We start from the raw sequence: 27,948 nt of genomic DNA, 5'->3' as shown, positions 1-27,948 counted from the left end.
CCCCACTTTCCTGCCCCACCGAGCTGGCAAGCGCCCCCTCCTCCCCGGCCTTGTGAGTGTCTTCTGTGGGGGGTGGAGAGAGGAGAGCGGGAGGAATCCGGCGCGTGGATCGAGGAAGGCAGTGGAGGTGCAAACCGGGGCCGGGGAGGAGGCGGAGCGAGCCCCGGGGGCCAGGAGGGCCGGGGAGGAAGGGCGCGTCGCCAGCCGGGTCAGGGTCAGACCCACAGCCCACCTCGTCCAGCGGACTCTTTGCAGCTCTGGGAAGCCCCCCAGCAGCAGGCCTGGCAGAAAGGGAGCCGGCCTCTTCCCCTGCAGCAGCCAGGGAGACTTCTCCCCATGGAGCCCCCACCCACCCCACCAGCAGACCTATTCCCTGCCTTGATGCTCTGGACCGCGGCCCTGCTGCTAAAGCCACCTCAGCCCGTCCTGGCCACATCCTGTGGCAGCGGGTTCCCTCCATGCATGATGCCCTGCGAGAAGAAGGGCTTCCTTCTTTTGTCTGCCCTGAGTCTCCTGCCCATCAAACTATGCCACTCCAGCTATTTTGGACTTCAGCCCCCATCAGCCTCTGATGGGAATCTCTGATGAAGCCTCTCCAGACTTCAACGCCCATCAGCCCCAGCCAGCATGGCTGATAGTCAGGAATTATCCTAAGTCTCCTGCCGATCAAAGTATAGTCAGCCTTCCCCAACCTGGTGCTCTCCATATATTTTGGACTTCAGCTCCCATCAACCCCAGCCAGAATAGCCAAAAGTCAAGAATGCTGGGAGTTGTATTCTGAAATATCTGGAGGGCACCAGGTTGGGGAGGTAGATTGTGCCTATAACTGGAGGCTTTATCTGTTGGGCCTTAGGATGGAGCTACCCTCACAAGAGTTTATCTGGTCTTTTACAAAGGGGGTTGGACTCGATGGCCTTGTGGGTCCCTTCCAACTCTGCTATTCTATGATTCTATGAACCCTAGTGTCTGTCATCGTCTCTTATAGTAAAATCATACATCAGTGTTTGTAAATAAGTGCATGAACTAACAGAGGTTTATGACTTTATTTAAAAGTCCTCAGTAACTCAGGTGGGATTTCAAAATTCATTTTCATTTCCTTTATTACATTTTAATACCTGTCAAAAGCCAAAGCTGCCTGGGCTCTTTACAAAGATTAAAACCCTTCAAAATAAAATATTGTACATAATATAAATAGTTTACATGCAAATGTATGTATGTATTATTATTTATTTCATTTCTATACAGCCCAATAGCCAAAGCTTTCTGGGTGGTTTACAACAATTCAAAGAGAATAAATTACAGCACAAAAATACCAATTTAGAGATACAAAATTTTAAATAATTTAAACAGCTCCCCTAGGTTTATTTATTCATTTAATTTCTATCACACCTTACCTACAAAAAAATCAAAACGGGTTCTCAATGTAGCTAGTAATAAATCTAGATTAACAAAACCTTAATTAAAATATGTAATTAAAAACGTTTTAAATTTCTTTTCCTTTTTAATTTTTTTTTTTTGGGGGGGGACATTGCGGGGTATCACAAAGATGACTCTAAAGGGTGTTACATAAATTCCTGGTGGAAAAGGCTATCAATGGCTACTAGTCCTGATGCTCCAATATCAGAGGCAGTAAGTCTATATATACCAGTTGCTGGGGAACATGGGTGGGAGCGTGTGGGTCCCTGGTTGGACACTGTGTGAACAGAGTGCTGGACTAGATAGATGCCAAGTCTAATCCAGCATGGCTCTTTTTACATTCTTAAGATTCAATTATAAGGCAGAATATATATGTTACATCTGTTTTAGCTATATATCTGTATAATTCAGTACATTGTCTATTTGTTTATTAAAGTGGCACAGCAGTTAAGCTGAATTGCAAAAAAAAAAAAAGGCTCCGTCATTATAAGCCTCACATTTTTATAAAAATGATACCTGTTGAGCTAATAATTGGAAACTTTGGTATCTGTAATCTACCAGATGAGGTCTGCAGTTGTGCAAAAATTTCAAACTGACCAATTCAAATTGCCAGAGATATAGCAAGTTAAATTGTGCTGAAAATTGACACATTGGTACCTTTCACTCAAGCTGCAGCTCAGCATATTATATATTTCTTTCAAATTCCGGAGGAGACTACTGATGTACTTCATTCATGCTTGTCAAGAACATGTGCCTCTCATTGGGTTGGTGAAGTTCTGAGCAGAAGTCATCAAGGTTTTTCTGTTTCATGAAAGCCTATGGCAGCAACTGCTGGCAAAGTTATGTCAGGCATGCTCAGTTTTATCCTGAAGCTAGAATGCTGCCAATACTCCTAATGTTTTGAATTACATTGTTCCTGTCGGCATTCTGGCAGTGAGGGAGAGGTAGCAGGGAACTGTCAGCTGAGATAAGAACAAGGTAATTTTGAAGGCTGAGGGAATCACTGTCACTGATGAAGAGAGGGAGAAAAATGAAAAAAGTTATGCAGAAATCCTGTGCAGGTTTACTCAGAAGAAAACTGTTCTGAACCTACAGAGACATAGAATCATCAAATCATCGAATAGTAGAGTTGGAAGGGGCCTACAAGGCCATCGAGTCCAACCCCCTGCTCAATGCAGGAATCCACCCTAAAGCATCCCTGACAGATATATCTATTCATTTGTAATCTACCGTGTTAATGACTTTCTTGTGTGTTGTTGTATCGTAACACTTATAATAAGTTTCCTTTTAAAAAACTAGGGAAATTCAAGGATCAAAAAACTGCCGATTTAAGACCAGAGTTAAGGTATCTCATGTTAGCTCAAGCACCACAAAGCCAGGAAATACAAGCAACCAACAGGCATGGGTCAACTCACAGGAAGATCCTTCTAGCAATGCACTAAGGTTCAGATGCTTCATAAAGCAATACAGGACCAGGACAACGTGGAGCATGGAAAGTGTCGGTGCATGGAAGGTAAGTTGTAAGAACGCACAATCTGTGACATTGCAAAGCATCATGACTGATCATGAGACACATCCCTGAAGGCATCACCCTAAGCTTCCAATTTCCTGGCTTTGTGGAGCTTGATTCAACAGGAGGTAGCCTTAACTCTGGTCTTAAACCATCATGGTTTTTATAATTGAATTTACTGATTTATTTGCAGCATTTTTACCCTCTCTTCAGCCAAAAAAGGCATACAGAGCAGCAGATTCATAATAACACAGCCCCTGTCCTCAGGTTTACAATCTAAAGAACACGACACAAAAAAGGAAAGGGATTGTGAAGGAAGAGGATCAACACTTTGAAATCAAGCGTTTTTAACCATTTAACTTGAATATTATTCTTTTAGAATCTGGAATAAAGTAACGAAGTAAGAAAACATGCCAACAAAGGAACGAAGACTACGAGAGAAGAGAAACAGATGCTACCTCAAAAATAAACAAACGGTGAGGAGATATAATTCAGGGATCACACCAAAAAATCAAAAACACTTCGGACATAGAGATAAACAACACTACAAAAAATTAAAAATGGTCTATTGGAAATAGAAGAGAGAAAAATTGTCAGGCAAAAGTTTTTTTGTGTTGAGACAGGTATATCAAGTATGCTCTGCTTTTGTTAAAGGAAGGTTTTAAATCGGTAATAAATATTGGGAAGATGGATAAAATTAAGGGCTTTGTTTGCACATGAGATGAGCTCAAAGCTAAACTTAAACTCATATTCTGGACCATAGACGGTAATATTGTAAACAGTCCTTTTGTCACTCAGTGTGAAGACACGATTCTATATTTTGAAAAGGATAAAGATATAGGTTTGACAGAGTCCATGTAAAGTGTAATAGACTCTTTTCCTACACCCAGGTAAAAATGTTAACAGAGAGGGTGGCAGAGGAAAGTGGAAGTTGGAGGCAACCGGTATAATAGAGCATTTTTTAAAAAAGATTCAATATCTGTGATGATGTGCTGTATGTCTGCTGATACTGTGCTGTAAGACTTGAAAAAGACATTTTGACAAGTCAGTATATTTTGAATGGAATTGATTTAGACGACGTTCCAAGAAAATTAACTAGCCTGATCTTGTATGAAAAAAAAAAGTCTGCTCAGCAAACCGTTTTAGACTGTTATTCACATAAACACTAAAAGTAGTAAACTGTCCTATAAGGAAATTTGCGAGAGGCATGAAAGGTAAACTAGTTTAAGCTTCCTATACCTATCCAAGATAATTTAGACATTGTAAGACAGGGGTCTTCAACCTTTTATGGGAGTCATTAGGCATTTTTTTTTTTTTTTGGAGAAAGTGACATGGGCACCATCACAAAATGGTTGCCACGAGGGGTGTCCTTTCCCAAAATGGCTGCCAGGGTGGGCACAACCTGTCACAAAACACCAATTTCATAGAAAAGCAAACTGGTAATACGGAAAGTATTACCCAAGAATATGAATGGAAAGAAGGTAGGGCCTGAGCCTTGGAACCCAAACCCAGTTCTTTGAGTCCAGTTTTCTCTTTCACCTTCCTCCCTCAAATTCTCTCTCTCTCTCTCTCTCTTTTGTGTGTGTCACATAAATGCACACAAATGTACCTCTTCCCTCCATTTTGGGTTGCTCAGCAGGCCTCTTTGGCTCCACCCATTTCTCTCTAGTCATCCATCCCAGCCCTGGTCTTCCCTCTTCCTCCTCCCCCCACTTGGGGTCACCTCTAGCCCAGCCCTAATCTCTTCACTTCCTCCTCCTAGTGTTCCCCAGATGAGCCACTGCCACCCCCTAAGTCTCCCCCATCAAGACCATTTACCGGTGGCAACAGTGGGGCACGTCCCTTCGTTCCTTTTTCCTTAGTAGCCAGCAGAGCTTCCAGCCACCCACCATGTTTACTTCCTAAGAACGTCTCTGGGTCCTCATGGGTCCCACAGGCATTCTGGGGAATAAAGGCGGGTGAAGACCAGAGGCATTCTGGGGAATAAAGAGGGCAGGCAGCTGAGGGCCAGCGATCCACTATAAAGCACTCCCGGTTGTCTTCACTGCACTAGGTTGGCACCGCCGCCCTCTTCAACCCCACGCTTTGTCTCTCCAGGGGCAGCATCAGGTAATCCTGACACCAAGGAGGGAGCGCAGGCGTTCTGAGTAGCCATCCAGGTCCCAGAGCCACCCTTGCCTTCTATCCGAATGATAAGGACAGAGTGCGTAGCACGCAACGAACGTTTTGGCTGCAAAGTCCTTGCACTTTACCTTGAGAGACTCATTGAGGGGAATAAATAATACTCACAGTCCTCATTCATCAGTAAAGTTCTTTTACTGAGGCTTCCTTATCAGATTAGTATAAACTTTCATTTACACGCATGGTCATCATAATCATCATAATGCATCAACACGCATCTCCAAACACCTAACACCTAATCACCTAATCACCTAAACCTAACAAGATGCCATTAAACACTGTGCATCTTAAATGCATTTCACCACTAGTATTGCAACATACTTAATTGTCCAATTAGCCAATTCTCCTCTGTCCGTGTCTGACACGTAGGCCCCGCCCTCCACGCTCCGGTTGCAATCTTGCCAAGTCCAGAAACATGATTACAAAGTTTTTAACCCTTTACAATCATTTAACCCTCTGTGGGTAAAATTTTACTCAACACCTTCTTCCTAGCGGAAGGTGACCAATCGCTGGTTGCCTTCCACCAGGCTCCGCCCCTGGGTTGACCCTGGATTGGCCGCAGAATGATGTTACATGGCGGAAGCGCTGTTTTGACGTCATTCCGTTTGACAAAGTCGGGGCAACCCCCCAACTTTTTCAAAACGCAGCATTGCGGGGGAGCCCCGCAGTGGCTGCCAAGCTGCACCTGTGTTGTCTAACCAACGCAGCACAGATCCACAGCCACCACGATGCCTTCCCCGCATATAGACATCCCCCTGGCTATGCAAAAAGACATTTTAAATTCCATTTTTTTAAAATTGCAGGTATGATAGCCTTGTACAAATACAGGAGGAGGACACTCCATTACCTACCCCTGGTGCAGAGCATTTGTAAGGGCCCTGATTCTCCCCCATACGTACTTACCAAACTGCAAGTTGCATTTTGTTTTATCCCCGGATGTTTTTTCCTAATTATTTATTTGTTATATTTTTAATTTGCCCAATAACCAGTGTTCTCTGGGCGGATTCCAAAGAATTCAAGAAACAAAAAATGCCATTCAAACAGTTAAAAATCTAAAATGCGATACAAATATTTAAAAGAGTACAATCCGATAGTTTTAGACCCTAGAGTTCAGGATAAAGAAGCCTTCTGGATATCTCAAAAGCTGAGTCCCTAATTTGTGACCAAGTAGCTGGGGGAAAGGTAATAACGGCCGGGGAAGGCAACGGCAAACCACCCCGCTATAAGGCCTGCCAAGAAAACGTCAGCGAAAGCTGGCGTCCCTCCAAGAGTCAGTAATGACTCAGTGCTTGCACGAGAGGTTCCTTTCCTTTCCCTTGACTACATAAGCAGCAACAGAAATAAAGGGATGATGTTGATGCTATTTTAAATGTTGATAAGACAAGATTTAAACAAAACCCCTCAATGCTGTGGGTGTTGAACCACAGTGGGGTTTTACTTTGTGTTGAACGATGTTCAATTTCTTTTCCAGAAAGTGGGGATAGAGATGGAGGAGCAGGGATCCGTGCAACCCGAGAGATTGGAATTTAGAGGGAAAAATTCACATGCGGTCCGAGCTGGGACGACCAGAGAGTTTCTGATTGGGGCGGATTCACATCGAATTAAGCAGGAGCCCGAGGAAGGGTTACCGCAGCAGCGCTGGGATACCCAGTGGAAAGACTTCCTGATGGCGACGCAGCCCCCTCGTTCAGGATGGGCAAGTGGACAGCTGCCCGGTCCCCTCCAGTCAGGGGATGGGATCAGCCAGCCTCAGACCTCCTTCAAGGGAGCCACCGATGCCAGCCAGTGGCCTGGAAAAGAGGGGGCGGCCTGGATCCCACCCAACCTCGGTAAGGACAGCGAAGAGCCGATTTCCTCTGTAAAAGTCAAGGAAGAAGTTCTGGGGGAAGAAGACGCCGCCAGCTTGGAAACGGACCGGCAGCAATTCCGGCAGTTCTGCTACGATGAGGCCGAGGGCCCCCGGGAGGTCTTCATCCACCTCCAGGAGCTTTGCTACCAGTGGCTGAAGCCGGAGAGGCACACCAAGGAGCAGATCCTGGAGCTGGTGGTCCTGGAGCAGTTCCTGGCCATCCTGCCCCTGGAAATGCGGAGCTGGGTCAAGGAATGCGGGCCGGAGACCTGCGTCCAGGCGGTGGCCCTGGCGGAGGATTTTTCGCTGCGGCTGCAGGAAGCCGAGGGGCTGCAAGAAAAGGTGAGTGCCCTTGGCTCACGCCCTCCTGAGAGAGGCTGAGGAACTAGTAGCGGCTCCACCCATCTCCCTGCGGAAGTGCAAAGCCTCAGGACAGTCAGCGGGTCTGTGGATTGACAGCCAATCCTAGGTGGGCCTGCTCAGACCTAAATCCAGGCACCACTTGGCATATCCAACCCCCCATTTGGGAGTTCTTGTTCCGTGAGAACCTGGGGAGCCTTGATTATTTTATTTACAATATTTGTACACTGACTCCACGTCCAAAGATTTTGGAGTGGTGAACAGCAGAATAAAAACACCATGTTGAAATAATTAATATTCTTAAAAAAGAAACTGAAACAGAGTTCTGATAAAACTGAGTTTTGAAGAGCTTTGGCCGGTCACTCAAGGAAGGCTTCCTGACCCCCAAAGACAGGGAAATCTATAGCAAAGTGAGAAAGCAAGGCCACAAGCCTTGATATGCCTGCTCTGTCTGTAGGCCTCTATATGTAGTTGGGTTCTTGCAAGTGAACTGCATGATGGCATTGGAATGATGTATATGCCTGAATGTGCTGTAATGCTGAAACTGCTTAATTGGAAGGAAGTGCTTAATTGGAATTCCTAACTGTCAAGACCTTTTTGATATAGTATCAGACAAATTAGCTGGCTGGATAAGAAGGACTGACCATCCAGGTCAATCTGACATTGCCAAGAAGAGTTATGGGCCATCTGTTGATACGGTAGAATGAAGACGTTTTCTTTGATCTGTCTTTGTTTTGCTTTAGAATTTTGCCAACTGCTGATTGGTTAAGATGCTACTGTGTATAAATATACCTGCATTTCACACTGCCAATTTATTTATTTATTTGAGATTTTCAAATAAATAGATTTATTTGAGAAGTTCTTGTCTGCAGAACTCTCTCCGTGCAGCTGTATTATGCTCAATAAAACAGAGCTGCCTTACAACCAAAGTGGATTTTTATCCTTGACAAAGGGGGCCACCACACTAAAGGCTCTTCTTCTGGTGGAACCACCAGGAGCAGGCCCTCTGACGACCTCAGTGAACAGGCAGGTTGGTAAGGGAGAAGGCGCTCTTTCGGTATCCTGGTCCCAAGTTGTTTAGGGCTTTGTACATTAGTGCTGAAACTTGGCCCAGTAGCGAATACGCAGCCAGTGCAGTTCCCTCAGCAAAGGAGTTACATGCTGAAAAGGGGCAGCTCCCGAAAACAGCCGAGCTACTGTGTTCTGCACTAGTTTCAGCTTCCGGAGCAACCTTAAGGGCAGCCCCACCTAGAGCGCATTGCAGTAGTCCAGACCTAAGGTAACTAATGCCTGTACATCCAGGTTATGCAAAGGTTCAACAACCCTCGCTTAACTCATGGTCTGTTCTTGGGCCACCACTTCTGCCATTCAGTCTCTGAAGGTTTTCTTTATGTCCTGAATTGTATCTCCATGTCTGTTTCAGGTTTCGTGGCCTATGGAAGATGTGGAGGAGGATCCATCGGAGACGGTGAATATGCCGCTCTCAGCGGAGGCTGAGGAAGAGAGTGATGGGGAGACCAGCTTTCTCGGTAATGGATAAGGGCCTGGATCCTGGAAGGTGGTCTTACAGTTTCTTGGAGGCAGCTATGGGGGCGGGGAAACTTTTTCTCTCTCCTGTCGGAAATTCGTGGGCTGCTCTGAAGATGAAACTCCCAGTACTTGAAGATATGTAGTTCAGCGGCAGAACACCTGCTTGGCATGTTGAAGCTTTCAGGTTCAATCCCCAGAATCTCCAGTTCTGGACTACAGCTCCCAGCATTGCTGACCATTCGCTTCTGGTTTTGATTAACCACAATCCAGTGTATTCTCTGCCCCCTAGACTGTGGTTAACTTTAACTGCAGTTATTGAAGACAAGCCAACTTCATAAACCGTGGTTTGAAGTTGTCATCTTTCCACTAAACGTCTTCAGATTAACCACAGTTTGTCCAGTTCTTTACAACACAGCAAGCTGGGATTAATCAAAGATGGAAGCAGAAGCTCCTGAATAGTAGAGACCTTAGATCTGCCCGCTGTAAAGGAAGCACGCCCCAGCAAAGCTGGCTTCTCCACTGGATTTTGCACAGATCCAAAGAACACACACACACGGCTCCAAACTGGAGGGTTAGGCCCAAATTTATTGAGGATAAGGGTAGGAATTACAAGATTAGCATTCAACAGATAAAACATGCAGATACAGGGTAGGCACCCAGACCAAGCAAACTAAAATAACTAAGTTTCAGACTATACTTCACCTAGCCATGTGGTCATCCAGCTCAGAACAAAAGCCCCTTGCAAAACGTACTCTTTATAGATAGTTTCCCCTGCTCCTTCCCCCCTCCCTTGCGAGGATCGTTCACACCTTCCCTGAGATGTTAATTTTTCGCTCAAGGCCGATCGGCCTTGCCCCAAGCGGTTCCAGGATGTGCCAGAACGCCCACATGCAGCTGGCGCTTATCTGTTCTGCTCCTAAAATCATAACAATAAAAGTACATTTTAACATCTTAAAACAGCCATTCTTTGTATGAATTAACCCTATCCTTACACCCGCGACCTTAGATCTGCTGGAGGAGCCCTTCTCCACATCCCACCAATGCAACATATACGTTATGATGGGACACGGGAGAGGGCTTTCTCTGTGGTGGCACCCCGACTGTGGAATGCCCTCCCCTTGGAGGCCCGATTGGCACCAACATTGATTTCATTTTGACGCCAAGTAAAAACATGGCTTTTTAACAAAGCCTTTCATGGTTAAACTCACTGGCACATTGTTTTAACTGTTTTAACTGCATCTCTTGCTTTTAAATTACATATTGTTTTAACTTGGATCATGGTTTAATTGGTTTTTAACTGTGTATATTTATTGTTTTGTACTGTAGGTTTTTATCTGTACGCCGCCCTGAGATCTTAGTGATATAGGGCGGGATATAAATATTTTAAATAAATAACAGAGTTGGAAGGGGCCTGTAAGGCCATTCAGTCCAACCCCCTGCTCAGTGCAGGAATTCCCCCTAAAGCATCCCTGACAGATGGCTCTTGAATGCTTCTAGCATAGGACAGCCATTGTCGTACTGTGTCAAGACTGCTCCCTTTGGGTCTCCTTTTTACTTCTCTCTATTAAAGGATCCCAAACATGGACCCAGTCGGCATACTGCTGCTCACTGGTTCTGAGTTTCAGTGACTCTTCTTGGCAACGATCCCAGCACGCTGTGCTCCACTCTATTCACCCTTTTACTTCACCGCTGCCATCATATATCTCAGTACCGTACCTGAAGTACTTTAAGAATCCAATCCAGTTTATGAAACAAAATGACTTTTATTTAACAATAAGTAAGTTCATGCAGTTTCTCAATCTTGTGGTTTCATTTGTTGCAATACTTCTTTTCCCAAAACAATAAAATGTCGATCCTACTCTGTTCTAAACCTCTTCAGCAGACAAGCCCAGACTCTCTCTCCACACACAACTCTCAACTGCTGCTAAGTGCCACACACTTGAATCCCACAACCAATCAGCAACCACTCCAACATTCCATGCACTCATTTCCCCTCCCAAAAGCATAAACCACTTACCATCCGAAGTACAAACAGCACTTACATCATAAATACATAGCAATAAACAGTAAAACATCACATCCTGCTCTAACAGTTATGAAGTTTTTCCTGATGCCCAGCCAGAATCTGGCTTCCTGTCACTTGAGCCCATTATTCCGTGTCCTGCACTCTGGGAGGATCGAGAAGAGATCCTGGCCCTCCGCTGTGTGACAACCTTTCAAGTACTTGAAGAGTGCTCTCATGTCTCCCCTCAATCTTCTCTTCTCCAGGCTAAACATGCCCAGTTCTTTCAGTTCCTCCTCATGGGGCTTTGTTTCCAGACTCCAGATAATCCTCATTGCCCTCCTCTGAATCCCCTCCAGCTTCTCTGCATCCTTCTTGAATTGTGGAGCCCAGAACTGGACGCAATACTCTAGATGAGGCCTAACCAGGGCCGACTAGAGAGGAACCAGTACCTCGTGCGATTTGGAAGCTATACTTCTATTAATGCAGCCCAAAATAGCATTTGCTTTTTTTGCAGCCACATCACACCGTTGGCTCATATTCAGCTTATGATCTCCAACAAGTCCAAGATCCTTCTCACTTGTAGTATTGCTGAGCCAAGTATCCCCCATGTGATATCCTCCTACAGCCAAGTCAGAGGGGGAAATGGAAACGCACAAGTCCAGGGATGGGGGAGCTAGGCTATTTTAGTGTTACCTTAACTTTTTGTTTGTTCCCGCAGGCAATGACCAAGCATATGAGAATGGAGAGGAGACCTTCCCGTTTGAAAGGCATCCGCAAGTGGGCATCAGTGGATCGTCCTTGGTGAGACTCAATGGGGCATTTCTCCAGGTTTGTGGGTTGGGAGAGATGCCTCGAAGCGAACAGAGCCAAGAAAGCCACGGGGAGAGCCAAGCGGAGTTCCAGGTTTTTCTTCATGGTGAAAGCAGCTTCCCCGAGGGAAGCCATAAGGCGAAGAGGAAAAGGGCAGGCCCCAACTGGGGTACGGTCCTGCGTCGGAGCTTGGACTTCCCCCGGAACCAGAAGAGGCAAAAGCTCTATACCTGCACCTACTGCGGGAAGATCTCCAACAACAGCGCACACATGATCATCCACGAGAGGACCCACACGGGCGAGAAGCCGTACAAGTGCTCGGAGTGCGGCAAGTGCTTCAGCACGAACTGCAACCTGATGAAGCACATGCGTGTCCACACGGGTGAGAAGCCGTACAAATGCTCCGACTGCGGCCGGAGCTTCAGCGACAAAGCCTCGCTCATCGTACACGAGAGGACCCACACGGGAGAGAAGCCCTACGAGTGCCCCATGTGCGGGAAGAGCTTCACATCCAGCTCCAACCTCATCACCCACAAGCGGGTGCACACGGGCGAGAAGCCGTACAAATGCTCCGAGTGCGGGCAGAGCTTCGTGCACAGGCCGCAGCTGGTCATCCACATCCGGACGCACACCGGGGAAAAGCCCTACGAATGCTTGGAGTGCGGCAAAAGCTTCAACCAGAAAGCAGACCTTATCATTCACGGGAGAACCCACACCGGGGAGAAGCCGTATGAATGTGCTGAGTGCGGCAAAAGCTTCATTTCGAGCTCTTACCTTCGGAAGCACGAGAGGCTGCACACGGGGAAGAAGACGCAAGCGGGGGAAGAATCCCACAAGTGCAACTACTGTAGGAAGAGCTTCATCAGCCGGTCCAAGCTTCTCATCCACGAGAGGACGCACACGGGCGAGAAACCCTTCGAGTGCACCGAGTGTGGGAAAAGCTTCAGCACGAGCTCCAACCTTGTCAATCACAAACGGGTGCACACGGGGGAGAAGCCGTATCAGTGCTCGGATTGCGGGCAGAAGTTTAGCACAAACTCTAACCTCGTCAATCACAGGCGGGTGCACACAGGGGAGAAGCCGTACGAATGCTCGGATTGCGGGCAGAGCTTCGGTCACAAAGCATCCCTTCGCAGACACAAGAGAATCCACTCTAGAGAAGCAACCCCATGAGCACTTGGATCGTGGGCGAAATCTTGATTCTAGTTCGTATCCAGGGAGCATGGGAATCTGCCTGATATCGAGTCAGACGATTGGTCCGGTATTGTCTGACTGGCAGAGGCTGTGCAGAGATTTAGGCAGGATTTTCCCCCAGCTCTACCTGGAGATACGATGGATTGAACGTAGGATCTTCTGTATCCTGTACTTCTGAGCTCTAAGCCACCGTCCTGTTTGTCACGGTGGGCCTCCAGGTGCCCCTGGGAAACCACAAGCAGGATACCAGGGCAAAAGCCCTCTTGCTGTTGTTCCTTAGCGACGGATGCCTCTAAGGCTGCAATCTTCTACACCAGCCTTTCCCCACCTGGTGCTCCCAGGAGTGTTGAACTGCAACTCCCATCTTCCCTGGGGAGGATGGGAGTTGCAGTCTACTACTTCTGGAAGGCACCGGTTTGGAGGAGACTGTTCTACGCACTTGCCTGTGATTATGGCACATTGAACTCAGTGGGGCCCTGGCGGATCAGGCAAAGGTCTTCCTACTCCCAATTTTCCCCCAACAACCAGCAGGTGCTACATAAGTTGCCCAATAGACTATTACCTCCGCTCTGCTCCTTCCTGTTATCATAAAATGCTACACAGAGTAGATTAGGGGTTTGGCCTTTTCCAGTTCATTACTCTAAGCAGTTCATTACTCTAACCTGTGTGTGTGTGTGTGTGTGTGTGTGTGTGTGTGTTACACTGTGTGACTGAGAATGAGAAAGCAAGAGGTGGGCAAGGTGTTTCCCTTATCTGCCCTTCACCTCTGCCTTGAGATAGAGCATTACCCCTGTGTCATGCAAATTACTCATATCAAGCACTAATATTCTATCCACCCCCCATCTTGCACCACACCCAAGAATGAACACCTGAGAAACCACAGCAGCCCACAACGGTCAGGTTACCGAATGGCTCACGGGTCCAGTCAAAGGCGTTCTTGGGTAGCCTGGCTGGGAAGGATCTCCTGAGATCTTGGAGAGCGGGTGTCAGACGGAGAGACCATTATGGGCTAGATGAACCAACACTACCCCGGCGCCTTCTCATCTCCACCAGAAGACTCCACATCTCCTTGCGGATGTTGCCTGATCCTTTTCATTTCACATGCTCAGGGTTGCGCATGCTAATGATGTAGGGTGACCATATGGAAAGGAGGACAGGGCTCCTGTATCTTTAACAGTTGTACTGAAAAGGGAATTTCAGCAGGTGTCATTTGCATTTATGGGGAACCTGGTGAAATTTTCTCTTCATCACAACAGTTAAAGCTGCAGGATGAAGAGGAAATATCACCAGGTGCGACATCCATACAAGTGACACCTGCTGAAATTCCCTTTTCTGTGCAACTGTTAAAGATTCAGGAGCCCTGTCCTCCTTTTCATATGGTCACCCTAAATCATGCTCTCTAGCCTCCCCTGCCCATCCCAAATGCTTTGCATTCAGAAGGTCCCAGGATCAATTCCAGGAATCTCCCGTTAAAAAGATCTCTGGCAGCAAAGCTAGGAAAGATTTGGGAGAGCTGCAATACTGGGTCTATTGGATCTCTTGTATGACTCCGTGCAAGTCAACTTACGTGTTTCGAGAAAGGAGGGAGAAGGGTGCACAGATCGTGACACGTCACAATGTGGTGTGACGTGTGTGCGATGAAGGAAGAGGTGTGTCCCCTTCGATTGGATGGGCCTATGAACTGAACTGGCCCAGAATCATGATGTGGCTACTGTTTGGCCAACGTCGGGACTCGCTTGGCTGGCTGCCCAGAAGGAAGGCTGGAGGAGATGGTGCCATTCCCTGCTGCCCCGTGGGAACGTCCTTTCCTGAGTTAGGGAAACAGCTCTAGAGATTAGATAATTCACCGGTAGCTAGGTAAGGTGATGATCCACAGAGGACTTGACGTAGTATTCCTAGCCAATGGCTTGTAATAATCTTCCTGATTTAAAAACGAAACAAAGTTTTACTGTCGTGTTTTTCTTTCTGTCTGTTTAAATAAACTTGGTTGATTTTGTAAGCTTTCTCTATGTGTTCCTGATAGTTACTGACACCCTGTGGGATCTTATTTGGTATGGCCCTGAGGCTGAGCTCACAAAACTATTATCTGCTTGCCCACTTCTGTCCAGATGGTAGCCCAAGTAAATAAATCCGGAGATCTTACTTCTTGTGCCACCAGCACCTTTTTCATGGCTCTGTGGATTGACGGTGCCATCTAGGGTGTAGCACCGTTCTGCGGGAGCATTCCATCAGCTGATGTGAAGGGCCAATCCCTGTCCACCAGGCCCTATAAAGTCCGAGCCACAGAGCTCCTTCCTCAGTCTCCACAACTTTTCTCTTGTGTGAGGACACTGCTGCAGCACCTGCTCCCTTGGAGGTAATTCTTTACTACACAGCCTGTTCTGGATCTTGACCCTATATCTATTTTGACTCACACCCATTCCTTTGTCCATATTGGACAGAGACAGCTCTCCTTCCATCCCATAATCCCACTCCCTGGAGCATGCCCCCTTGCTGAAGCCTGACAGAAAGACACACAGTCTTCTAGACTGACCATATGCCCGGAGTCCTCAGGGAAAATGCTTGTCCAGGGCAACTGGGACCGAGGGGCAATTTACTGGAGAAATGGGCATCCAGGTGGCCATGGTCAAGTGTCATTTCAGGCCAGTTTGCTTTTCCCAGGAAATTTGGATTTCTTCTCTGGCTGCATTGATGAAATAAGTTGTCACTGATTTTCCATATATTCTTTGGGTACTGATTTTGATGAATTAATTTGGGGTATGTGTGTGTATGTGTGTGTGCGTTTTAAAACTATTATTAGTTTTGCCATGGGAATGTTGGTGCGTGTGTTTATTTTTAGCCTTGGTTGAGTGTGTGTTGTTCGGTTTTTGCCTTGCTGTGTATATGGATTTTTATTATTTTTCCTTGGGGGAGTATGTGGGTGAGTGTAGTACTTAATGATACTTTATTGCCTTGGGTTTGTGCATGTTTTTGTGTAGATTTACTATGTTGATGAATGTTATTTTGCCTTTTAATTTTTCTTGCCTTTGGTGAGCATGAGGTGTGTGTGGATGATGATGATGATTTTACCTGGGGCGTGTGCGTCTGCCCTCTTTTGTATCTGGTCTAGGGTGACCATATACAAAGTAGGACAGGATTCCTGTATCTTTAAATGATGGATAAAAAAGGGAATTTCAGCAGATGTAATTTGTGTGCATACAGCACTTGGTGTAATCCCCTCTTCATCATAACAGTTAAAGCTGCAGGAGCTATACTGCAAAACCATACAAAAGAGGGCAGGGCTCCTGCAGCTTTAAGTGTTGTGATGAATAGGGAATGCCACCAGGTGTTGCATGCACACAAATGACACCTGCTGAAATTCCCTTTTTTATCCATCTGTTAAAGATACAGGAACCCTGCCCTACTTTTCATATGGTCACCCTAATCTGGTCATGCTAAGGCAAGCACAAGTTCATTCAGCAACAAGTCTAAAGCAGTTGCATTTCCATGACCTGACCAGACCAGATCAGCAACCACAGAGGAATAAACTGCAAAAATCAGTAGCAGCATCTTCCCCCACCAAAGGCAAAGAGTTGGCAGGGTGCCACTGCTCAAATATTATTTTTCCAGTAGAGTCCAACAGTCCACATCCTTAAAAAAAAACATTTTTGGGGAAAAGGGACAAGCACCTCTCATTCCTCCAGTGGGTGTAAAAGCCCAAGAGCAATTGCAGGAACAGAGGAAACCACAATATTTATTTATTTATTTTGGGTTGGTTTTGTTTAGGTTATTTTCATGGGGCCCAACAACAAAAGTATAGCAAAAAGTTAAAGCCACACAATTGCAATAGGAACACAGTTAAAGGCAAGCAGCAAGAGATCAAAAAGCAGCACTTAAAAACAGAGAAGAGCAAAATTATATTATTATTATTATTATTATTATTATTATTATTATTATTATTATTTATTTATTTATATAGCACCATCAATGTACATGGTGCTGTACAAAGGCACAGCAATAAAAGCTAAAACAATAAGAGCTAAAACCATAAAATAACCATAACATAATTTAAAAGGCCTGGGAAAATGAAAGGGTCTTTGCCTGGTGCTAAACTTTTAGGGTGACCCTATGAAAAGGAGGACAGCTCTCCTGTATCTTTAACAGCCTGCCCAAGGGTCTCTACTTCCCTTGCTCGGCTTCGTCCATTTTCTTCTGCTGCCCCTTACGCCTGGAACGCTCTTCCAGAACATTTGAGAACTACAAGTTCAACCACAGCTTTTAAAGCTCAGCTAAAAACTTTTCTTTTTCCTAAAGCTTTTAAAACTTGATTTTGTTCTGACTTTATACTGTTAGTTTTACCCTACCCTGTGCCTGTTTACCCTACCCTGTGCCTGTTTGCATTCTCTTCCCCTCCTTATTGTTTTATTATGATTTTATTAGAATGTAAGCCTATGCGGCAGGGTCTTGCTATTTACTGTTTTACTCTGTACAGCACCATGTACATTGATGGTGCTATATTAATAATAATAATAATAATAATAATAATAATAATAATAATAATAATAATAGGGAATTTCAGCAGGTGTCATTTGTATGCATGCAGCACCTGGTGAAATCCACTCATCATCACAGTAGTTAAAGCTGCAGGAGCCCTGCCCTCTGATGAAGAGGGAAATTCACCAGGTTCTCCATATATACAAATGACACCTGCTGAAATTCCCTTTTCTGTGCAACTGTTAAAGATACAGGAGCCCTGTCCTCCTTTCCATAGGGACACCTTAATTTAGAATTAAATAATACCTAACTCTAAAACCTTTCAAAGCAGAGAAAATACCGAATCCACCACACACACACGTGCTCTTGCCAAGGGGTGTGTGTGTGTGGTGTGTGTGTGTGTGTGCTGCCTTCTCGCCCCTCCCAGTGGATGCCGTGGGGCAGGGGGCTGCCCAGCCCGGGTCCTCCGGGGGCCTGCAGAGGGAGAGGCCGCCTCGCTTTCCCTTCCTCCGGTCCTCGAACGGTTAAGCCAACGACCGAGCTCCGCTTCGTAGAGAGGCAGGAAACGGCGGCGGACTCCAGCGGGGCCCCACTTTCCTGCCCCACCGAGCTGGCAAGCGCCCCCTCCTCCCCGGCCTTGTGAGTGTCTTCTGTGGGGGGTGGAGAGAGGAGAGCGGGAGGAATCCGGCGCGTGGATCGAGGAAGGCAGTGGAGGTGCAAACCGGGGCCGGGGGGCCGGGGAGGAGGCGGAGCGAGCCCCGGGGGGCAGGAGGGCCGGGGAGGAAGGGCGCGTCGCCAGCCGGGTCAGGGTCAGGCCCACAGCCCACCTCGTCCAGCGGACTCTTTGCAGCTCTGGGAAGCCCCCCAGCAGCAGCCCTGGCAGAAAGGGAACCGGCCTCTTCCCCAGCAGCAGCCGCAGCAGCAGCCAGGGAGACTTCTCCCCATGGAGCCCCCCACCCCCCACCCACCCCATAGCCATCACAGCTGCCAGCCCCCAGCAGACCTATTCCCTGCCTTGATGCTCTGGACCGTGGCCCTGCTGCGAAAGCCACCTCAGCCCGTCCTGGCCGCATCCTGCGGCAGCGGATTCCCTCCATGCATGATGCCCTGCGAGAAGATGGGCTTCCTTCTTTTGTCTGCCCTGAGTCTGCTGCCCATCAAACTATGCCAGCCTTCGCTCTCCAGCTATTTTGGACTTCAGCCCCCATCAACCCCAGCCAGAATGGCCAACCGTCAAGAATGCTGGGAGTTGTATTCTAAAACATCTGGAGGGCACCAAGTTCGGGAAGGGTAAGGTAGATTGTGCCTATAACTGGAGGCTCTATCTGTTGGGCCTTAGGATGGAGTTTATCTGGCATAATTCAGATAAACCCCACAAGAGTTTATCTGGCATAATTCAGGTATAATTCAGTGCCCCTTTAAGTTAAGATGAATTGCAACAACAAAAAAGCTCCGTCGTTATAAGACTCAAATTTTATAAAAATGTGACCAGGGCTGGATCTACACTATTGCTTTAAAGCGCTTTATAACAGTTTTATAGCGCTTTAAGCGCTTTATAACAGTTTTATAGCACGTTAAGCGCTTTATAACTGTTATAAAGCACTTTAAAGTAGTAGTGTAGATCCGGCCCTGTTGAGGTAATAATTGGAAACGTGGCACCTGTAATCTACCAGATGAGGTCTGCAGTTGTGCAAAATTTCAAACCAACCAATAGAAATTGCCACAGATATTGCTTGCCCCGGGCACTCTGCCCTCTCCATCTGGTTTTGGGCCTAAAAGATCAGGAAACGTGTGGGTGCACGGAGGGTAAGTTGTAAGAAAGCACAATCTGTGACATTGCCCAGCATCATGACTGGTCACGAGGCACATCCCTGGAGGCATCACCCAAACCTTCCAATGTCCCGGCTTTGATTTAACGTGAAGTAGCCGTAACTCTGGTCTTAAACTGTCATGGTTTCTGTAATTGAATTTACTGAATTATTTGCAGTATTTTTACCCTCTCCTTAGCCAAAAAAGCATCCGGAGCAGCAGATTCATAATAACACAGCCCCTGTCCTCAGGTTTACAATCTAAAGAACACGACACAAAAAGGAAAGGGATTGTGAAGGAAGAGGATCAACACTTTGAAATCAAGTGTTTTTCACCATTTAACTTGACTATTACTCTTTTAGCACCTGGGATAGAGTAAGAAAACATGCCAACAAAGGAAAGAAGGCAATGAGAAAAGAGACATAGATACTACCTCAAAAATAAACGGTGAAGAGAAATAATTCAGGGATCACACGAAAAATCAGAAACGCATCAGACAGTAAACATAAACAAGTCTACAAAAAATTTTAAACCCCCAAAATTGTTCCAATTCAGATAGAACAGAGCAAATATATCAGGCGTGAGTTTTTGTGTTGAGATGGATGTATCATATACGCTCTTTGCTTTTGTTCAAGGAAGATTTTAAATCGGTAATAAATACCGGGATGATGGATAAAATTAAGGACTTCGTTGAACATGAGATGAGCTCAAAGCTAAACTTAAACTCGTATTCTGGACCATAGTCATTTTGTCACTCAGTGTGAAGACAAGCTTCAAATTTCGAAAAGGATAAAAATGTTAGGTTTGACAGAGTCCGTATAAAGTTTAATAGACTCTTTTCCTACACCCAGGTAAAAATGTTAACACAGAAGGTGGCAGAGAAAAGTGGCTGGTGGAGGCAACTGGTGTTGAACCACAGTGGCATTTTACATTGTGTTGAATGATGCTCAATTTCTATTTCAGAGAGTGGGGACAGAGATGGAGGAGCAGGGATCTGTGCAACCCGAGAGATTGGAATTTAGAGGGGGAAATTCTCGTGCGGTCCAAGCTGGGATGACCAGAGAGCTTCTGATTGGGGCGGATTTGCATCGGATTAAGCAGGAGCCCAAGGCCAGCCATCCTCAGGCCTCCTTCAAGGGAGCCTCCGATGCCGGCCAGTGGCCTGGAAAAGAGGCTGCGGCCTGGATCCCCCCCAAACTCAGTGAGGACGACGAAGAGCCGATTTCCTCTGTAAAAGTCAAGGAAGAGGTTCTGGGGGATGAAGACGCCGCTGGCTTGGAAACGGATCGGCAGCAGTTCCGGCAGTTCTGCTACGAAGAGGCCAAGGGCCCCCGGGAGGTCTTCGTCCACCTCCAGGAGCTTTGCCACCAGTGGCTGAAGCCGGAGAGGCGCACCAAGGAGCAGATCCTGGAGCTGGTGGTCCTGGAGCAGTTCCTGGCCATCCTGCCTGAGGAGATGCGGAGCTGGGTCAAGGAATGCGGGCCGGAGACCTGCGTCCAGGCGGTGGCCCTGGCGGAGGATTTCTCGCTGCGGCTGCAGGAGGCCGAGGGGCTGCAAGAAAAGGTGAGTGCCCTTGGCTCACGCCCTCCCGAGAGAGGCTGAGAAAGTGGTAGCGTCTCCGCTTATCTCCCTGCAGAAATGCAAAGCCTCAGGATGGTCAGCGGGTCTGTGGATTGACAGCCAATCCTAGGTGGGCCTGCTCAGACCTAAATTCGGGCACAACTTGCATATCCAACCGCCGTACAGGAGTTGTTGTTCTGTGATAACCTGGGGAGCGTTGGTTATTTATTTGAGTTCAAACCCCTGCTCAATGCAGGATTCCACCTTAAAGCATACCTGACAGATGGCTGTCCAGCTGCCTCTTGAAGGCTTTTAGGGTAGAAGGGCCCACAACCTCCTTGGGTCATTTGTTCCATTGTTGTACTGCTCTAACAGTCAGGACGTTTTTCCTGATATCCAGCTGGAATCTGGCTTCCTGTAACTTGAGCCCATTATTCCGTGTCCTGCACTCTGGGAGGATCGAGAAGAGATCCTGGCCCTCCTCTGTGTGACGATCTTTCAAGTATTGAAGAGTGCTATCCTGTCTCCCCTCAGTCTTCTCTTCTCCAGGTTAAACATGCCCAGTTCTTTCAGCTGTTATTATTATGATTTTTCCTTATAAAAGTGGGAAGGAACGTTTTTAAGAAGCAGAACCTACCAGATAGAAGATCATCATTTCTAAAACATTCCTCAACATTGATAGTCTGAAGATCGTTAAAGAGATTCTGGTCTCTCCATCAGGAGAGACCTCTGTTGACTCTCTCATTGCGGGTGTCCTAATTATCCTGATGCTGCTAGATACCCTTTTGGGCCTTACGGTTGCACCCCCTCGAAGAATGCTGTGTAGCTCTGTGTGGTAAGCACGTGTTGCTGCGTTGTTCCCAGGCTTGGCATTGCGGTTCACTACTTTACGGTATTCAAAATGCATTGTCTGTCTTTGAATAGCATTCAACGGCACTGCGCCTGTGACCACGCCAGCATATCTCTTGGGCAATAAGTTCATACCAGTCTATGTTGCAGTATTTAGTACGTAGTTGGTCGTGTATTTTCTGCTCGCCCCAAATATCCAGGAGATCCAGTATTTCATCATGACACCAAGACATTCCCCTACACCTGACATAGTAGATTGGAGGGAAAGGGAAACTGCAGAGGAAAAGAAGATGAATGGAAGGCCTGTAGGGGTAGATAACAGCAGTTAAAGATATTCATGTCTGTCGAAACCTAAGAGCCTAGATAAGGGTAGAAATTTCAAATAGCAGTAATAAGTAAATGTTAATAATTTCATCTAAATACTTCGATACTCCTTACTTTGTGGCTCTTAGTTGTGGCTAAGTAATTGATGTAAAAAGGGAAAGTTTCGCGGTGGGGGGAACACTGAACGAAATTTTAAAATTACAAAAACAATTGTTCTTCCTTTTCATTTTTTTTAAAAAATAAGGACTTGCATCGAATTAAGCAGGAGCCCGAGATCAGCCAGCCTCAGGCTTCCTTCAAGGGAGCCACCGATGCTGGCCAGTGTCCTGGAAAAGGGGCTGCAGCCTGGATCACTCCCAAACTCAGTGAGGACGGGGAAAAGCCAATTTCCTCTGTAAAAATCAAGGAAGAGGTTCTGGGGGAGGAAGACGCCGCCGGCTTGGAAACGGATCGGCAGCAGTTCCGGCATTTCTGCTACAATGAGGCCGAGGGCCCCCGGGAGGTCTTCGTCCACCTCCAGGAGCTTTGCCACCAGTGGCTGAAGCTGGAGAGGCGCACCAAGGAGCAGATCCTGGAGCTGGTGGTCCTGGAGCAGTTCCTGGCCATCCTACCCGAGGAGATGCGGAGCTGGGTCAAGGAATGCGGGCCGGAGACCTGCGTCCAGGCGGTGGCCCTGGTGGAGGATTTCTCACTGCGGCTGCAGGAGGCCAAGGGGCTGCAAGGAAAGGTGAGTCCCCTTGGCTCACGCCCTCCCGAGAGAGGCTGAGGAAGTTGTAGCGACTCCGCTCACCTCCCTGCAGAAATGCAAAGCCTCGGGACGGTCAGCGGGTCTGTGGATTGACAGCCAATCCTAGGTGGGCCTGCTCAGACCTAAATCCGGGCACCACTTGCATATCCAACCGCCGTTCAGGGGTTGTTCCGAGATAATATTTAGTTAATTTTCAATATTTACATACCGCTCCACTGATTTCAGAGCTGTGAACAGCAGAATAAAAGCACCATGTTAAAATAATTAATGCTTTTAAAAGGAAACAGAATCAGAGTTTTGATAAAACTGAGTTTTTCTGAACCGTGCCTGGTCACTCAAGGAAGGCACCGGAAGCTGCACAAAGTTGGCGCTTGCCTGACCTCCAAAGGCAGGGAAATCTATGGGAAGGGGGCCACCACACTAAAGGCTCTTCTCCTGGGGGAGACAATCAGGCCATAGGGCCATGTGGAACCCGCAGGAGCATGCCCTCTGACGACCTCAGTGACCAGGCAGGTTGGTAAGGGAGAAGGGGCTCTCTCAGGTATTTTGATCCCAAGTTGTTTAGGGCTTTGTACACTAGTACCAAAACCTTAAACCTGGCCCAGTAGAGAATAGGCAGCCAACCCAGTTCCCTCAGCAAAGGAGTTGCATGCTGAAAAGGGGCAGCTCCCGACAACAGCTGAGCTGTTGTGTTCTGCACTAGCTTCAGCTTCCGGAGCAGCCTTAAGGGCAGCCCCACCTAGAGCACATTGCAGTAGTCCAGACCTGAGTTTACTAATGCCTGTACAACCAAGATTATGCAAAGGTTAAACAAACCTCGCATAACCCATGGTCTGTGCTACGGCTATACCAGGGCTGTTTAACCCTTAGATAATCCATGTCCAGCTGCTTCCCACGACACAGCAATCCTTGAATGAGGGTTGGATATGCTGAGCGGTTCCTGAGGATATCATGACAAGCTGCACCATGTCATGCGAACCCGATCGTTGGATTCGATGAGACTTCTCCCGGGATTGCAGCCAAAAGTGCCCTAGAAATGCCTTTTATGACGAAGTGACTCAGCCACCATCTCTGCCGTTCAGTCTCTGCAACTTCTCTTTATGTCCTCCATTTTATCTCCATTTCTGCTTCAGGTTTCATGGCCTGTGGAAGATGTGGTTGTTAACTCCCCGAAGTCAGAAAAGGATCTGTCGGAGACAGTGAATATCCCGCTCCCAGTGAAGGCTGAGGGAGAGAGCAATGGGGAAGGCAGCTTTCTCGGTAAGGGAAAAGGGCCTGAATCCTGGAAGGAGTTCTTTTTTTTTACCTTTGTTATTTTATTTTATTTTTAGTGATTTTGGTTACATAAGTCTGGTGTTCCATCATTTATATATACACATATATCTATACAATCCAAGATCAATTCAGGTACAAATTACAAGTTTCTGCCTGGATTGGTAGTTAATTTTTTCTAGTATTACCGTCCTCCTATCCACTCCAAATGTCTGTATATAACAACGGGGGTGTTCACAAAGTCAATAAACTTCCTCCAGGCGCTCACAAATTTATCTTCACATAATTGTCCACGCACTTTCCTCGTTTTTTCTGTCAATTTTTCTAGAAGGACAATGATTGATACCAATTATCGATGTGAAGCCTTTTTCTGTCTTTCCAGTGCTTGGCAATCAGCCGTCTTGCTGCCAGTAGAAGGTGGCCTACTAAATCCTTGTCTAACAGCTTATTATCCTGTCCTTTATATAAATCTAATAGCGCCAGGTGAGAGGATGGATGAACCCATTGTCCAGTTATTGAGCTAATCTCCTGGGACACTTTATTCCAGAAAATATTCACCTTTGGGCGTAACCACCACATATGTATATACATCCCAACTCCTCCAATATTTTGGGGACAACCCAGGGCTCATCATTGATATTTTTCTTGTTGTCAGATACCATCTATGTATCGATTTTCACATGATACTATTAAATGGACATAGAATCATAGAATAGCAGAGTTGGAAGGGGCCTACAAGGCCATCGGGTCCAATCCCCTGCTCAATGCAGGAATCCACCCTAAAGCATCCCTAACAGATGGTTGCCCAGCTGCCTCTTGAAGGCCTCTAGTGTGAGAGAGCCCACAACCTCCCATCTATCCCACAAAGCATTCCAATCTTTTTCCTCAATTTGTATTCCTAGATCAGTTTCCCAGACCTTCCCAAGTAGATTCTTTGTACCAAGTTCCTGAGTCAGTATCCACTTAACTAAATTTGAACTCAAGCCTTTTGTAACTCGGTTGTATCCTGCCATCCCTTGTTCAAACGCTGTTAAATTCCCAGTAGCCGCAGTTTGTAATTCTGGCCGAGAAACGAAAGCACGTGTTCTTAGAGTGTCTTGGAGGTGGCTGTGGGGGGCGGAAGAGCTTTTTCTCTCTCCTGCCGGGGACTGGGGAACTAGGCTGTTTCCCTGTTACTCCATACCTCAAGTCTTTGTTTGTTCCCGCAGGCAACGATCAAGCATATGAGAATGGAAAGGAGACCTTCCTGTTTGAAAGGCATCCACAAACGGGCATCAGTGGGCCATCCTTGGCGAGACTCAGTGGGACATTTCTCCAGGATTATGGGTTGGGAGAGATGCTTCGAAGCGAGCAGAGCCAGGAAAGCCACGGAGAGAGCCAAGCGGAGATCCAGGTTTTTCTTCACAGTGAAAGCTTAGAAGGCAGCAGCTTCCCCGAGGGAAACCACAAGGCGAAGAGGAAAAGGGCAGGAACCAATTGGGGTACGGTTTTGGCACGGAGCTTGGGCTTCCCCCGGAACCAGAAGAGGCAAAAGCTCTATACCTGCACCTACTGCGGGAAGATCTGCAACTACAAAACAAACATGATCATCCACGAGAGGACCCACACGGGCGAGAAGCCGTACAAGTGTTCAGAGTGCGGCAAGTGCTTCAGCACGAACGGCAACCTGGTCATCCACCTCCAGACCCACACGGGAGAGAAGCCCTACGAGTGCCCCATGTGCAGGAAGAGGTTCATCTCCAGAACAAACCTCACCAACCATAAGCGGATGCACACGGGAGAGAAGCATTTCAAATGCTCCGAGTGCAGGCAGGGCTTTGTGCGCAGATCGCAGCTGGTCACCCACCTCCGGACGCACACGGGGGAGAAGAAGCCCTACGAATGCCTTCACTGTGACAAAAGCTTCAACCAGAAAGCACACCTTGTCATTCACGGGAGAACCCACACCGGGGAGAAGCCGTACAAGTGTTCGGAGTGCGGCAAGTGCTTCAGAACGAACGGCCACCTGATGGCGCACATGCACATCCACACGGGCGAGAAGCCGTACAAATGCTCAGACTGCAGCCGGAGCTTCAGCAGAAAAGCCTCGCTCCTCCTACATGAGAGGACCCACACGGGAGAGAAGCCCTACGAGTGCTCCATGTGCAGGAAGAGGTTCATCTCCAGAACCAACCTCACCAACCATAAGCGGATGCACACGGGAGAGAAGCCGTACAAATGCTCCAAGTGTGGGCAGAGCTTCATGCACAGTGTTCAGCTGGTCATCCACCTCCGGACGCACACTGGGGAAAAGCCCTACGAATGCTTGGAGTGCGGCAAAAGCTTCAACCAGAAAGCAGAGCTTGTCACCCACGGGAGAACCCACACCGGGGAGAAGCCGTACGAATGCGCCAAGTGCGGGAAAAGCTTCATTTCGAGCTCTGACCTTCGGAAGCACGAGAGGCTGCACACGGGGAAGAAGATGCAAGTGCACAAGTGCTGCTACTGCAGAACGGGCTTCGTCAGCCGGGTCAAGCTTTACAGGCACGAGAGAACGCACACGGGGAAGAAGCCGTTTCAGTGCTTGGATTGCGGGGCGGAGTTCAGCACGAACTTTAGCCTCGTCAGTCACAGGCGGGTGCACGTGGTGGAGAAGCCGTACGAATGCTCGGATTGCAGGCAGAGCTTCGCTCACAGAGCATCCCTTCGCAGACATGAGAGATTCCACTCCAAAGAGGCAAACCCGTGAGCGCTTGGATCGTGGGCAAAATCGTATCCGGGGAACGTGGAAATCTGCCTGATACCGAGTCAGACTATTGGTCCGGTATTGTCTGACTGGCAGAGGCTGTGCAGAGGTTTAGGCAGGATTTCCCCCCAGCTCTACCTGGAAATACAATAGATTGAACGTAGGATCTTTTGCATCTTGTACTTCTAACCTCTAAGCCACCATCCTGTTTGTCACGGTGGCCCTCCAGGTGCCCCTGGGAAGCCACAAGCAGGATACAGAGGGCAAAAGCCCTCTTGCTGTTGTTCCGTAGTGACGGATGTGCAATCGTCTACCCCAGCCTTTCCTAACCTGGTGCCCTCTAGAAATGTTGGATTGCAACTCCCATCATCCCTGGAAGGCACCAGTTTGAAGGAGACCGTTCTACACACTTGCCTGGGATAATAGCACATTAAACTCAGTGAGGCCCTGGTGGATCAGACGAAGGTCTTCCTACTCCAGTTTTGTCCCAACAACCATCAGGTGCTACATATGTTGCCCAGTAGACCCTAACCTCCGCTCTGCTCCTTCCTGTTATCATAAAATGGTACACAGAGTAGATTAGGAGTTTGGCCCTTTTCAGTTCATTACTCTAAGCAGTGACTTGTCACCTTTGTGTGTGTGTCTGTGTGTCGCACTGCCTGACCTATGAACTGAACTGGCCCAAAATCATGATATGGCTCTTGATTGGCCAGCGTCGGGACTCGCTTGGCTGGCTGCCCAGAAGGAAGGCTGGAGGAGATTGTGTCATTCCCTGCGGGACGTCCTTTCCTGAGTTAGGGAAACAGCTCTAGAGATTAGATAATTCACTGGTAGCTAGGTAAGGTGATGAGCCACAGAGGACTTGACGTAGTATTCCTAGCCAATGGCTTGTAATAATCTTCCTGATTTAAAAACGAAACAAAACATATTACCTAAGTTTTACTTTTCTTGTCTCATGTTTTTCTTTCCTTCAATAAACTTGGTTGATTTTGTAAGCTTTCTCTTTGTGTTTCTGAAAGTTACATGTCTTTTATATATTTATTACATTTCTATACCGCCCAATAGCCGGAGCTCTCTGGGCGGTTCACAAAAATTAAAAACATTCAAAGTATAAAACAACAGTATAAAACCATAATATAAAATACAATATAAAAGCTCAACCAGATAAAAACGGCAGCAATGCAAAATTACGAATTTAAAACACCAAGTTAAAATGTATTTATAGACTGTTAAAATGCTGGGAGAATAAAAAGGTCTTCACCTGGCGTCTAAAAGCATATAATGTAGGTGCCAAGCGAACCTCCTTAGGGAGCTCATTCCACAGCCGGGGTGC

General features: G+C 47.2%; 1 protein-coding gene across 1 annotated transcript; it reads left to right on the top strand.

The window, feature by feature from the left end:
* The first annotated feature begins 2 nt into the window (after window positions 1-2).
* LOC134395597 (paternally-expressed gene 3 protein-like) lies at window positions 3-26,862 on the top strand. The gene is made up of 8 exons (XM_063121755.1): window positions 3-52; window positions 3,306-3,402; window positions 6,579-7,298; window positions 8,740-8,845; window positions 11,570-12,831; window positions 20,101-20,700; window positions 23,752-23,878; window positions 25,099-26,862. Exons 2-8 carry the CDS (start codon window positions 3,337-3,339, stop codon window positions 26,616-26,618), a joined length of 4,401 nt encoding a protein of 1,466 aa, XP_062977825.1. The 5' UTR covers window positions 3-52; window positions 3,306-3,336; the 3' UTR covers window positions 26,619-26,862.
* Window positions 26,863-27,948: the final 1,086 nt, after the last annotated feature.

The sequence above is a fragment of the Elgaria multicarinata genome, chromosome 3 (genome assembly GCF_023053635.1).
Source record: "Elgaria multicarinata webbii isolate HBS135686 ecotype San Diego chromosome 3, rElgMul1.1.pri, whole genome shotgun sequence".
Taxonomy (NCBI): Eukaryota; Metazoa; Chordata; class Lepidosauria; order Squamata; family Anguidae; genus Elgaria; species Elgaria multicarinata.
Note: the sequence above shows the minus strand (reverse complement) of the source record. Positions and strands in the feature narration are given on the sequence as shown.